The 12660-nt window shown below is 45.2% G+C and overlaps 3 protein-coding genes across 7 annotated transcripts in view; 1 reads left to right on the forward strand and 2 right to left on the reverse strand.

The window, feature by feature from the left end:
- Window positions 1-9048, reverse strand: part of pld1b (phospholipase D1b) — a 24991-nt gene extending 15943 nt beyond the window's left edge. For 2 of the 3 annotated variants that reach the window (XM_017439011.3, XM_037973136.1), the window contains exon 1: window positions 8951-9048. The gene's annotated coding sequence lies outside the window, so the exon portion shown is untranslated. Of the gene's footprint in view, window positions 1-3619; window positions 3837-8950 lie in introns of those variants that run through there. The other variant, XM_037973137.1, reaches the window with a different exon arrangement.
- Window positions 1-12660, reverse strand: part of tnikb (TRAF2 and NCK interacting kinase b) — a 129943-nt gene that overhangs the window by 72990 nt on the left and 44293 nt on the right. The gene's annotated exons all lie outside the window — the stretch shown is intronic.
- Window positions 1-12660, forward strand: part of mynn (myoneurin) — an 18846-nt gene that overhangs the window by 1493 nt on the left and 4693 nt on the right. The window contains exons 2-4 of the mRNA XM_037973335.1: window positions 5499-5699; window positions 12155-12428; window positions 12517-12660. Of these exons, the coding sequence (XP_037829263.1) occupies window positions 5499-5699; window positions 12155-12428; window positions 12517-12660 (619 nt within the window). The remainder of the gene's footprint in view (window positions 1-5498; window positions 5700-12154; window positions 12429-12516) is intronic.

Here is a 12660-nt window from a genome sequence, read left to right on the forward strand (position 1 = left end):
ACCACAAAAACCACCGAGAAATACGAGAGGCAGTTTCAGGAGCACAGCTTCAGAACCTGACCGCTGTTTGAGACGAGAACATCAAGCTCCAAAATATCAGTTCAGGGAAACACAAGAAGAAAATCCAACAATTGTTCCTTCAAGCTTTTAAACAGAAACAAAGCCTTAATCCTAAATATAGTTTCATTTATAGACGCCAGAAACATAAATAAGAGAAAAGTGGAGCATTTAACTGAGAGGAAGTCAGGACCAAAAATTACATTGACAAAATAAAAGCACCGGGGCGCCACGAGACGCTGCAAGAATAAAACAGAACTAAAATAAATGAATAAATTGTCCACCGTTTTTAATGATTTGCGGCAGGGGGTCAGGCACTAGGACCATCCAGCACGTCACTCAAGCCTCCCGCCCTCCTGCAGCTTCTGCAGCTACGTGCTGAGAGGAAGAGTCTCTGACAGCAGAACAGATCTGATGCTGAAATCAGGAGGAGATCTGTCGACTCTGAAGCTGAGAAAATAAAGTTTGAATCTGTTTGAGTTGAGAAGAAAAGAGTTGAAAAATAAAAATAAGATAAATCTTGTAGTTCGGAGGTCATCTACGGTTAAAGAACTGATCTAAGATCAGAAGAGAGCTGGCAGCTGAGTTTGTGGAAAAGCTTTTTTTGTTCAAATCTCGTCTCCTGAGATGAGTCTCCTTACAGCCCAGTTCTGAGTGGAGATTAATGATAATAAAAAATTTAAATAAAACTGATAACAGCAGCTGTTCTCCTGAACTCTGAACTTTCAACAAAGAAATCTTTCAGCTGCATTCCTGCTGGTTTTCAATCAGAAGCAGAACTCTGGAGATCAGGCAGGAGATTAAAGCTGGTCTGAGGATGGAGGCAGCAGACAGCCGCTCTCCTGGACAGTTTGGGTCTCATTGAATGAATGAATCATGTTTGGAAAGCAGAGGTCCAGAGGATCCCACCGGAGTCCAGGAGAACAGTTTTTACACCAATCCTGTTCACTCCAGAGGTTACCTGGGTGTCATCCTGTAGCATCTGAGCGTAAACAGCCTCCATGCAAATACGGCGGTTTTTCCTGATAACAGGACGCCACAAACACGGCCGTTTGTTCAGTCATAAACAGTGCAGCATGGAAATCACTCCGCGCTGACGCCCTGAACCGTTTGCATGCAACGATGAAGGTGTGTCGGCTGACAACATCTCAGATGGAGCCGCTGATTCAGGAAAACGTCAACATGAGGCTGCAGTTAGAAGAAGCACCGTTTTCTGGGATGATTACACAACAAACAGCTTCAGCAGGGTAACAATTACACAAACAGGCTCCGGTATAACCACACACCCCCACTAACACCTCAGCAGGTGTCTCAGCAGAACTCTGGCTCGTGTTGGACTCTTCCTCCTGACAGAACTGATGAAGACTATCAGTTTGAGGGTTTCTGGATTTAACCAATCAGAACGCAGCTCTGTTGGACCCACTGTGTCCACGTTAGACCGTCCAGCTGCTGATCTGATGTGAAGAATTGGAGTCAGTCCTCCTCTTTTAGTCCCACAGCGTGATGCTCCCACCACCGTGCCTGACAGCTGGTTCTGAAAAGCCTCCAAACGTCCTTCTTGTCTTCGTGTCCAAACGGCTCAGTCTTCGTCTCGTCCTTTTCCCTCGTTTATTCAGCAGACACTACGACGAAATCAGCTTTAGTTGCATTAACGTGTTTTTGTTTCTTTAACCAAAACGCCATGGAGAAATAAAACCACCAGATGCCACGACGCCACATGTGAAAGAAACAAAGAGGAAGTAAAACCTCAGGGTTGCACACTGCTGAATGCAGAAACTTTAGAAACATTTAAGAGGAAATTCAAAGTGAGGAAACGTTTTACTGCAGCGCGTCCAAACGTCTTCATCTTTCTGCATTTAAATACAAAGTCTGAGTCAGTATGCACACGTCCCGTCTGTCTGATGCTTTTAGCTTTTAGCCACTTTTAGCATCCAGCTAGCCTTTTGATACGTTGAGCTTTTAACTCCGTTTCAGCTTCTTAAGCAAACTTCAGTGTTTCCACAGAAATAAAGTGAGAACGCTGATCAGATCCGATCAGAACGCAGGTGAGCTACGGTCTGAATGTTACCTGGAGGATCAGACCCCCAACCACACACACACACACACACCGCCCGCTGAGGGATCCTTGACCCACTTCTCCCCCCTCTGACTGTCGGCATCGATCATTTTAAACACCTTTAAACACTTCCTGTCCAGAACGAACGGCCTCTAATGGACCAGAAGGTTCTGACCCAATAGTGGACTGTCTGAAAACCGGACCTGAACCTGAACCTGAACCTGAGACGTCAGGTTGGACGGATCAAAAGGTTCACATGTGGATCAGAACTGAGAGGAGCGCAGACGGACACCGAGGGAGACCAGAACCAGAACCATGAAAGTGGACAGAGACGGAGGAATGCATGTCGCCCATCAGATGTGATAACATCATGTTAGGCGTGAGGATTCGTGGCGCTCTCAGTGTGTTTGTAACGGCGCTGCAGTAAAAAACTTCATATATTTATCAAAGAAGAAGTAGCTAAAGCAGCTAAATGCTAGCTGAAAGCTAAACTGACTAAAAGCTAAAGGACTCAGAAGACAAACGGATCCGGCAGCTGAAGCAGATTTCAAAAAGAACAAAGTTTTTAAAAGAACTGCAGAGATCTTCATGTGTTTCTATCAGGAAATTATTTGTAAATTAAAGGTAAATATTCTGAAAAGTATAAAAGTTACAAAAAGCAGAAGTCACATCAGCTGAAGGAGCCGAAGGTTTCGATGTGTGAACGGCTGAATGGAACTGGTTTTATTTGTCTGATGTCTGAATTGATTCGATTTGAAGCAGATCTCAGATCAGGACCGAGCTCCTGCTGCTCAGATCACTTTCAGCTTAATTAAAACACTTCGGCTGATTAATTCATCACCTGCCGCTGACTTTTCACCCAAACACCAGCTGATCTCAGACCTGTGTGTGTGTTTATCTGTCTGTCAGCAAAATATCTCCTGGATGCTTTTTAATGAAACTAAAATCGTCCTGATTGGATTAACCTTTGAGTTAGCTTCAACTCAGAGATACTGAGCTCAGATCTGGTGTGGTAGTAGCTGAGAGTCACTCCCAGCACTCTGAGGGCTCACAGATGAGATGATTTAGAATAAAACTGCAGTTTGTGACAGACCCGGTTCTGATGCAGATCGACTTGTTTTCTTCCTCAAATTCCAAGTTTTCTTCTTCTGAATTCCTTGTTTCAGATGAAATATGATAACAATGCCTGGATGGAGACTTTTGCACACCTGAGGTGAGCTGCGCCACACCTGACCGGACCAAGAGCCAAAACAAAGAATGTTTGATGTTCAAACGTCAGATTCCTGCAGCTCGGGCGGCTCAGCAGGAAAGTCCGGCCAGCGGAGGAGAGTCAGAGAGCTCATAAACAGACCTGCAGCCGAGAACCCACTGCAGGTTCTGAGCCAGAACCCAGACAGAACCCACTGCAGGTTCTGAGCCAGAACCCAGACAGAACCCACTGCAGGTTCTGAGCCAGAACCCAGACAGAACCACAGAACCTGGTCTGACCTGAAGAAGTTCACTGACCTGAGCTCGCTGAGGCTGAGACACTCCGAGCATCCTCATGATCCTCCTCATTTCCACTTATTTACCTGTTCAGGACCAGCTGCAGCCACACCACACTCCTCACACACACTCCTCACACACACACACTCCTCACACACACACACACACACACACTCAGGTCTGCAGGAGCGCACACAGACGGTCCGAGAGGCAGGGAGTCCAGGTCCAGACTGCACAGACTCTCACACACAGGAGGGGAAGCTGCAGCTGGGCGGGAAACAACGAGCAGAGAGGAGATCCGATTGGTCCGACCGGACCTCAGAGCCAATCAGACGAGAGGGGCGGGACTTCCTGTTTGAGGCACCAGTCTGTGTTAAAGAAGCAGCTGTTTATATCAGGGTCAAAATCACCAATCTGTCACCTGGAAAACAGCCAGGAAGTAGTTTTATTTCTGCCCGCAACCGAAGGCAAAAGGGCGATAATGTTTTTGTCCATGTCTGGGTGTTTATTTGTCTGTCTGTTAGCAAAATATCTCATGAACCAGCAGGAAGTAATCAATGGGTGAAACTCTGCAACTGACTAACATTTGGAATCAACCACATTCAAGATGGCCACCACAGCTGACTGAACAACTGGAGCTCAAACACTTCACTTTGTTTTCACAGTTTGTTCCTGAACACGAGATGATTTCACTGGAAATGGTGGGCGATATGCATTCCTTTCAGGAAGCCCCGCCCTGTGAGCGCGCTCCCTTTTTATGATGTTGGGAAAAACCGTTCCAGGCCACGAGGCTTGGAACGGGTCTGGATCACAGCTTGGTGACAAACCACCCACAGGTAGGATCAGGAAGAGCCTGAAGTTGATGTTTGTTTCTTAAATAAACGCTTTAAATTTGACTTTTTTTTACTTATTTTTGTCTTATTGTTTGTTTTCTTCTACATCGTAGCTCTTCATCGCACCGGAATGAGTGAAAATAAAGACATAAAGTCAATATTTTCGCTGCTCAGCTTTAATTTCTGATGGAAAAATGCAGAAAAGGGTCTAATGTTTAAATCCCGGCTCTGCGATCGGCAGCTTGGTGCCAGATTCCAGAGGAGACCTTCAGACGGGGGTTCAGAGGAGGTCCTGCCTCCCTGATTCTGACCCGTTTCACAGTCTGACCCGGTCCGTCTGCCTCTGTCCCGACCGAGTTCCTGCAAGGAAGAAACATCTCAGTAAACAGGTCCAACCACAGGAATACTTTGGACCTGAGTGTGAGAGAAACCCGAGGGCTGAGCAACTCCGAGAGAATTCATTGTTGACATTCCCGACGAGTCTTCCACCCACACACACACACACAAAGAAAACTCAGAACAACTCCTCCATCCCAGACTAACCCATCTGAGCTGGAACCAGACGTGTCCTGGTCCTGAACGACCCGTGACCCGGTTCTGCAGGCGCACAGAAGGAAAACAGGAAGAAGCCGATTTACCCCTCGGCTGCAGCTTCCTTCACCTCCTCATCCCGATAAACTCCGAATTTCAGCTTCATTAGAATTCAGGAGATTCCTTTAAAATAAAACCGATTGTTCGCAGCTTCTGGACCAAACACAGAGATTTTAGTCATTCTTTAACCAAGTTTTCATCCTTTCATCAGAGGCAGGAACACATGAATTTGGACCTTTTAAAGATTATTTTCAAATGTTTATAAAACATAAAACTTTACTGGTTTTTAAAAACAAGAACCAGATTTATTGTGGGTCAAAGTTACTCACACCTTCGGCTTCATTTTTTAAAATGTTGCTGAAGGTTTTACAGTCTTTTATTTTGAAAGGGCTGAGACACCAAGTTGAGTCCAAAACCATCAGTTTAGACAACCGAGGACAACTTATTCAGAAGAAGACCCAAACTGTCCCCCTCAGATGACAGGGACTTCATTGAAGAACCTGCTGGGACACCAGAGTCCCTGTCCACCCTGTCCATTCTGTCCATCCTGTCCACAGTGGACACAGAAGCTCCAAAACCTTCAAGGCTGGACTTAAACCTGCAGCTGTCCATACAGATGAGACAAATGTCTTCTGGAGACAAGACAAAGACTGAGCTGGACATCTGGAGGAGTCCAGGTGAATCTTTCAGACCTGAGAACACTGAACCAGCTGTCAGGCATGGTGGTGGGAGCGTCATGCTGCGGGACAAAGTGAGGAGGACTACCTCCAAACCTCAGAACTGGATTTTATTTCCTGCAATCATTAACTACACTTTTAGAAGAAATGAAGAATATTTAGTGTAATAAAAAGAGTCTGGCTCGTTCTGAAGCAATCAGCTCTTAATAATTCTCATTTTATCGACCTGAAACCGTTAAAAACCACCCAACCAGTCCAGATGAGAAGGAACCAACAGGTGTTTTATTTGAAAGAGTTCATAAAACACCGTCCATTTATTGACTTCCTTTCATTCCTTTTTTCCTGCTCTCAAACAGGAAGTATCTGGTGTAATTAGCAGGGCCACTGACTGGAAAACAATGAAGCCGTTACGTAACTTCTCTTCAGACCGATTCGACACACGTCATCTTTCTGCAACGCCGGCGCTGCAGGAAGTCGGCGCCGGCGTGACTCACAGAAAACCTCCCAGTTCAAAAGCAAATATTAACCAGATTCACTCCGGAGGGTTTAAAGAAAAGCTTTTGAAGCAGAAGAGAGGAAATGTTACTTTAAACTAAACAGGAAACATAAAAACACACTGCCCTCTACTGGTCAGCGTCTCCAGCTTCCTGACATGTTTAAGGGTGTGTGGCGCGAAAAGACTGATGAGTCAGGTTTGTGACATTTCCTGTTTTTGTTTGTGAGAATCTGAAAAAAAAGAAAAATAAGGAAGTGACCGATCAGACGCCCTCAGTGTGGTACTGGTTAAAAACAGGAAGTGGCCGACACTCAGAGAGCGCCTACCGCACGCTCATCTTCAGCTGATCTGTTAGTTTTACAGCTGGTAGTAACCGAGAGTCGTCTCCAGTTTATACTCCGAGCTCGGACAGATCCGTTAGGGTTCTGAGCTGAGATCAAACAGAACGTCGTCTCCGAGGTTTGACCAGAACCTCTAAGAAGATGGCCGTCCTGTAAGAACAGCTTTAATCTTTATTCAGTTTGATCAGTTTAAGATTGAAGGAGATTATCTGTTAGAGCTGAAGGTTCCCCGGAGACTGCAGGGATGAAGAACCAAGAACGTGACCTTCGTGCTGTGAGATGACCTCGTGACCCGGAGCCCCGCCGCCGCCGCTTTGCTCCCCCTGCGCCAGCATCCCCTCGCGGCGAGGCGAGAACGAGGAGCTTAAGGCGTCCGTAGAACCGACAGAATCGCCCGTTAGGCTGACGGTCACCGTTGGTTACCGTAGAAACCGACAAACTGAAGCCCAGGTGTGTGCCGGTCTCAGAACATCTGGGTCCCAGGCAGCTGGTGTCATCAGGGTCGGGTCAGAATCAGCCCACACAGGACGGGTCAAACTGGAGGCCCGCGGGCCACATCGGGCCCCTGCGATCAGATTTAATCGTCCTCAGATTTGGACCTGCAGTCCGGGACAGATCCAGTCTCATCGTCCTGAATCTCCTGCTTCTCAGGAACCTTTGAGCAGGAAACAGAACGTTGGCAAAGTCAAAGGTTCTGACCCATCTGATCAGGGTTCTGTTCAGGGTTCTGGACTGATGGAACTGCTGAAGAACAGAAAGTTCATCCCTTTAAATCGACTCCATCACGTTCTCCCGTCTGGTTCTCGTCTTTTGGTTCCTTAGAGAACGCGAGTCGCGCCGCAGCTAAGATAACCCAGGAATTAGTCTGGCCCATCGGTTTGACAAAGAGGAGGAAACCTTCGTGTGTAAACAACCCGCCTGTTTGGAGAGTTTAACAAACATCCGGAGTGAAAACCTGAGCACACGTTTGTTCTTTAAACAGAACCCGAAGTTTGAACTTTAATTTGAAGGTTTGGAGAAAAAAAAAATGTTCATCGTGTTTGAGGTTTCCAGCCTCGGAGTTCTGCTCTGTTCTGCTCGCCGCGGCATTTAGCAGCTGCCATTATTGATTAAAGGCTGGAATCAACCACCACACCCACTGCCTCTCACACTCACACACACACACACACACACACACACACACACACACACACACACACACACACACACACACACACACACACACACACACACACACACACACACACACACACACACACACACACTGCCCCATGAGCCTTCAGCCTCTCTCTCACACACACACACACACAGCCCCATGAGCTTTCAGCCTCTCACACACACACACACTCACACACACCCAGAAAGTCAATTAAGCACTCCCCTCTCCTGCTGTGGAAACCATCACCGACAGGATCTTCTCTCAGCCCGGCTCTCCGCCGGCGGGCGATCATGTATTTCACCGAACAGCTGGACCCCTGCAGCTGATTCAACATGGCCGCCACGGCCAGCTGACCCCAGAGGTCAGAGGTTCTGGTGGAGAACAGGAAGTGAGGCGGAACCAGAACACCTCAGCTGGACCGGGCCAACGCAGAACCTGAAGCAGGGTTCTCCCTGAGAGGAACTGAATGGTCTGTTGGACTCTCTCTGGGTTCTGAGGTTCTGCAACCTCTTTCCTGTCGGAGCCGAGTCAGAACCAGAACCAGGTCCAGAACCTGAGCCTCACCTGAGGAGGGAGGAGGGGGAGGAGGGGGCGGGCGATAAGAAAATAAACCAACTCTTCATCCTCTGTGTAGAGCAGGTCCAGAACCTCGGGTCCAGAACCACCCGGGATCCCGGACCCCTGGACCAGGAACATCTGCTGCAGATGTTTTCTGGAACTAAAAGCACATCTGGATCACCGGTTCTGTGGTGAACAGGTGGTTTCCGGTCTCAGCGGGTCCAACAGAACCTGTTTGTGTCGGAGGAGCGGCCTCTTGTGGACAGAGGGTTCGGTTCGGTTCGGTTCGGTCTGCAGCTGCAGCAGAGGAGGAGGAGGAGGAGGAGGAAGGAGCAGAGATCGCATGATCCTCATTCAGGTCTGACTCGTTCCGGAATCCGGACCTGCCCTGAACACACACACACGCACGCGCGCACACACACATCCCAACAGAACCGACATGAGACTTTCGATCAGATCCGAACTGGTCCGGCTCCACGAGATGCAGCCGAACCCGAACCCGAACCCGACCACTGCATCAGAGAGGAGGGATTCCTTCACACGAGACAAACAAACAAACATCAAACAGCTCACGCGCCAATTAACTCCTAATTATCCTTTTCACGCGCAGCTCCTCCGAACTCCGGCACAAAACCCAAAGAACCAGATCTGCCGGGTCGAACCGAACCGAGACGAGACGAGCCGAACCGAGTCTTACCTCTTGACGTGAAGCTGCTGGCGAGTCTCTGTCAGACTGAACAGAACCTCCTGCTGCTGACGGACCGAAGCTGAGCGCGAGGACAGCCACTTCCTGCTCGGACTGTCACAATAAAAGCCCGAGTCAGGAGGAGCTTCTGCTGCAGGTTCAGATTTAAACAATACTCTCATAAATAAATACTCTGATTAATAAATACTCTAAATAATAAATCCACACCAGGAGACTAAAACGGAAAGACTGAACTGTTTTAAATCTAATAAATAAAGAAATAACTTTTAGACCAACTGAAATAAGGAATTACAGATAAAAATGAATAAATTCTTGACTGAATTAGACAAACTTCATTCTTAATATTGACTTAAAGTACGTAAATCAATCCTTTTATTGTGGCTAAAAAAAAGAAACAATGAGTTAAAGAGTTTTTTTTAAACAAACATTTAATTTTAATGTCATTAGCTACAAAACATTTATAAATAAATAACCTAATCTGTGTTAAATGTGTTTAAAATCTCTTATTTTGACTCAAAATACTTAATAAATAAAAAGATTCTTGACTGAACTGTAATTTTAATATAATTTTTTTAATATTTAGCAGCCAACTTGAACACATTTAATAAATAAATGAATCATTTAAACTAAATGATAAAGATAAAATTAAAAACTCCAATTAAACAAAAACAGATAAAGAAACTAACTAAACATATATAAATAAAGGATAAACTTTATTTCTCCTCAGATTAAAGTAAAACAAACTGAAGAAAATTTTTATTCTGAAAACTCATAAAATGTTTTATTTTGGCAGGAGGACCGACTTCCTGCTGCAGCAGCGCTTGAGTTTTATTTTGACACAATCAGATGTTTTAGTTTGTTAGAAAACTTCAAATTTTCTCTTCTAACAGTTAAACTTTCAGATGATTTAAAAAGTTTTTATCTTGAAGCCTCGAGTCAGAATCAGCCTGAAAGGAAAAACAAACTAAATGTTTTTATTGTTAATTATCATTTTGGTCTCAAGATTCTCATTATGAATCTTTAATCCTAACTGCAGCTTTTATTTTATAAATTTTAAAGAATTCATCAACCTTCTCAGGGATTCAGTATAATGATGAAGGTGTATGTATGTGTGTGTGTGTGTGTGTGTGTGTGTGTGTGTGTGTGTGTGTGCATAAATCTGATAAACATTCCAGTCATGCCGGATGTCTCTGCGTGTCTGAAAGTTGCAGATCCTGCTGGGAGGAATCAGATCCCTCCTGCATGAGTCTCACCTGGCTCACAGCTTAAAACTGAGGATTTAGGTATTAGTGTCTGTTATTTCTGCGGGATTTATTTCATTAACCTGCAGAAAAATAAACAATGCTCCTGTAAAAACCACTTAATTAATTTTGGACCTTAGGTGCAGTTTTATTGCACAGTAAAGTGCTTTATTCAACAATATTAAGACTGGTTGTAGAGAATGTGTATTATTTTTGTTTCATATTTTGTGTTTTTTTATCTTAATTTGTCTATACCTTCATCCAAACCCATAAACTCACTAATAATGCACTTCTGTAAATGTTAATTAAAAAGAATGTTGTAAAAACTGATTTTACAGATAAGTATGTGTAACACAGGGGATAAAATGGAGCCAAAAAAGTCTGAATTAGAATATTCAAATATTACCAGCTATCATCTAATTTGTTATAATCACTATTAAACTACATTAAACCCCAAATTTATTCAGTTATTGATATTAAGACATGAAATAAAACGTTTATCTTCTTCAGAAAACCTCCAAGATAATAATCCTCCTCTAAAGTGAGGCGGGACGTCAACAATCTTTACCCACCGAAGATCTTTGATCAACGGTGAGATCTCGCGAGACTTGCAACGTCACGCGGATAATGGTTGGAGATCGCGGATATTAGAAGGTACTTTTCTGCTTTATTTGCTGTGCTTTGTTAGAAAATAACCGGACAGCGCAGAGCTGCCGGTGCAGCTGGCGGCGGTTTCTGCGCGGCTCGTCGGCAGGACGGCAGCCGTCGCGCCGTATCGGGATCTCTTACGTCGACCCCGCCTGGAGAAACCGTCGAACCTTCGAAATAAGAGCTCGGCGTTTTCCGCGCTTTTCGGCGCCCCGTGAACGGTTAGCTTCAGCCCGGGCAACAATCCGGCCCCGCCGACACGCCGAGGCCGGACGAACGGCTCCGCGGCGGGTCGAGCGGCTCTGGAAGCTCCCATAAATCCGCCTGAAGCGGGGAGGAGGCGGCGGAGGACATTTTGAGTGAACCGCTGTTAGCATTAGCATGCTAATGGCCTGTTCAGGAAGCAGGCGGGAGCTTTTATTTTCCAAAATTCATCTCTGTTGTCATTCTGCAGAGAGATACATGCCTGCTGCTGTTAAAGTTAGTTATAAATTAGTAATATACCTGCCTTCAAGCCTGTAAGCACATGAGAAATGCATGTTTATAAACATCATTGTTGTTGTTTGTTCTGTCTCCAGAGGAATCTGCAAATTAAAAACTGAACTGTGACTTAAAGCATCTCTGAAACACTACTGAGAGTAAGTTTGATTTATTTTACAACCACACTTTTTCCCTCTTTGGTGCCATTTTTCAAAATAAATTACTATTACCGTAGATAGGCTTGCAGCTTTGATGCATTATTGTTTAAGACTAAATGTGCTTCTCTTGTCTGCAAATCCCACATTTATCTGGAAATAAATCAGCTTTCTGTTTGCCAGTTGAGCTATAAATGAGTTTATTCCTGTTACCTACTGATGCACCTTCAGTAAAACATTAATTAATTGGAAGAATGTGAATTAATGTTCAATAAATCAGAAACAATCCTGCAAAAAAGCTGAAAGATTTAAATAAATTTGAAGATACAATTAAAGTGAAAGAATTAAATACATCATCCTCTTTCTCGTTTCTGTATTAAACTCTAAATTTATTGTTCTTTCACAAATATTTAGTAACAATAAAATTATGTCTTCTTGTTTAAAATAGTTAATAAATTCCACTCACTACCTGCAGATAATCAATGTTTTTCTTGTGTTTCTGTGATGTTTTATTCACCTCCAGTAACTTAAAGATTTAATTCATTCATCTTAAACAGCTCTAATTATGTTGTAAACGTTCTTATTAATTTGCCCCAATCTGAAAACCAGTTTAAGTTTATTCAGACCGGCCCAGCAGTCCAATCTGACGGCCTGTTTGTGTCGATTCGCAGCGGCAGCCATGGCTCACCTCGCCAACCACGGCCGGCTGCTCCTGCAGCGCCTCCATCAGCAGCGGGAGATGGACTTCCTGTGTGACATCACCATCATGGTGAAGGACGTGGAGTTCAGAGCTCACCGCAACATTCTGGCCGCCTTCAGCGAGTATTTCTCCTCGCAGGCCGAGAAGGGGGAGGAGGTCACGAACCTGGACCCCGAGAAGGTCAGCCGGTACTCCCTGGAGAAGCTCCTGGAGTTTATTTACACGGGTCAGATGAACCTCAGCAGGTGAACACGCAGGTTTATTAGAGCTTTCTGTTGTTTTTGACTTCATGAAGCATTTTCTGGAAGGTTGAAGTGTTTCTCCTGGTTTCAGCACCAGACAGGCAGCCGTGCGTCGAGCCGCTGTCTTCCTGGGAATGTCTGAAGCAACAAAGTACCTGGAGGAGACTCCTCACTGGTCCGAGCCCAGCGAGACGTCCCAGTCTGAGGTGGACAAGGAGGCCGCAGGCTCCCCCCC

The sequence above is a fragment of the Kryptolebias marmoratus genome, linkage group LG21 (assembly GCF_001649575.2).
Source record: "Kryptolebias marmoratus isolate JLee-2015 linkage group LG21, ASM164957v2, whole genome shotgun sequence".
In the NCBI taxonomy this organism is placed as follows: domain Eukaryota; kingdom Metazoa; phylum Chordata; class Actinopteri; order Cyprinodontiformes; family Rivulidae; genus Kryptolebias; species Kryptolebias marmoratus.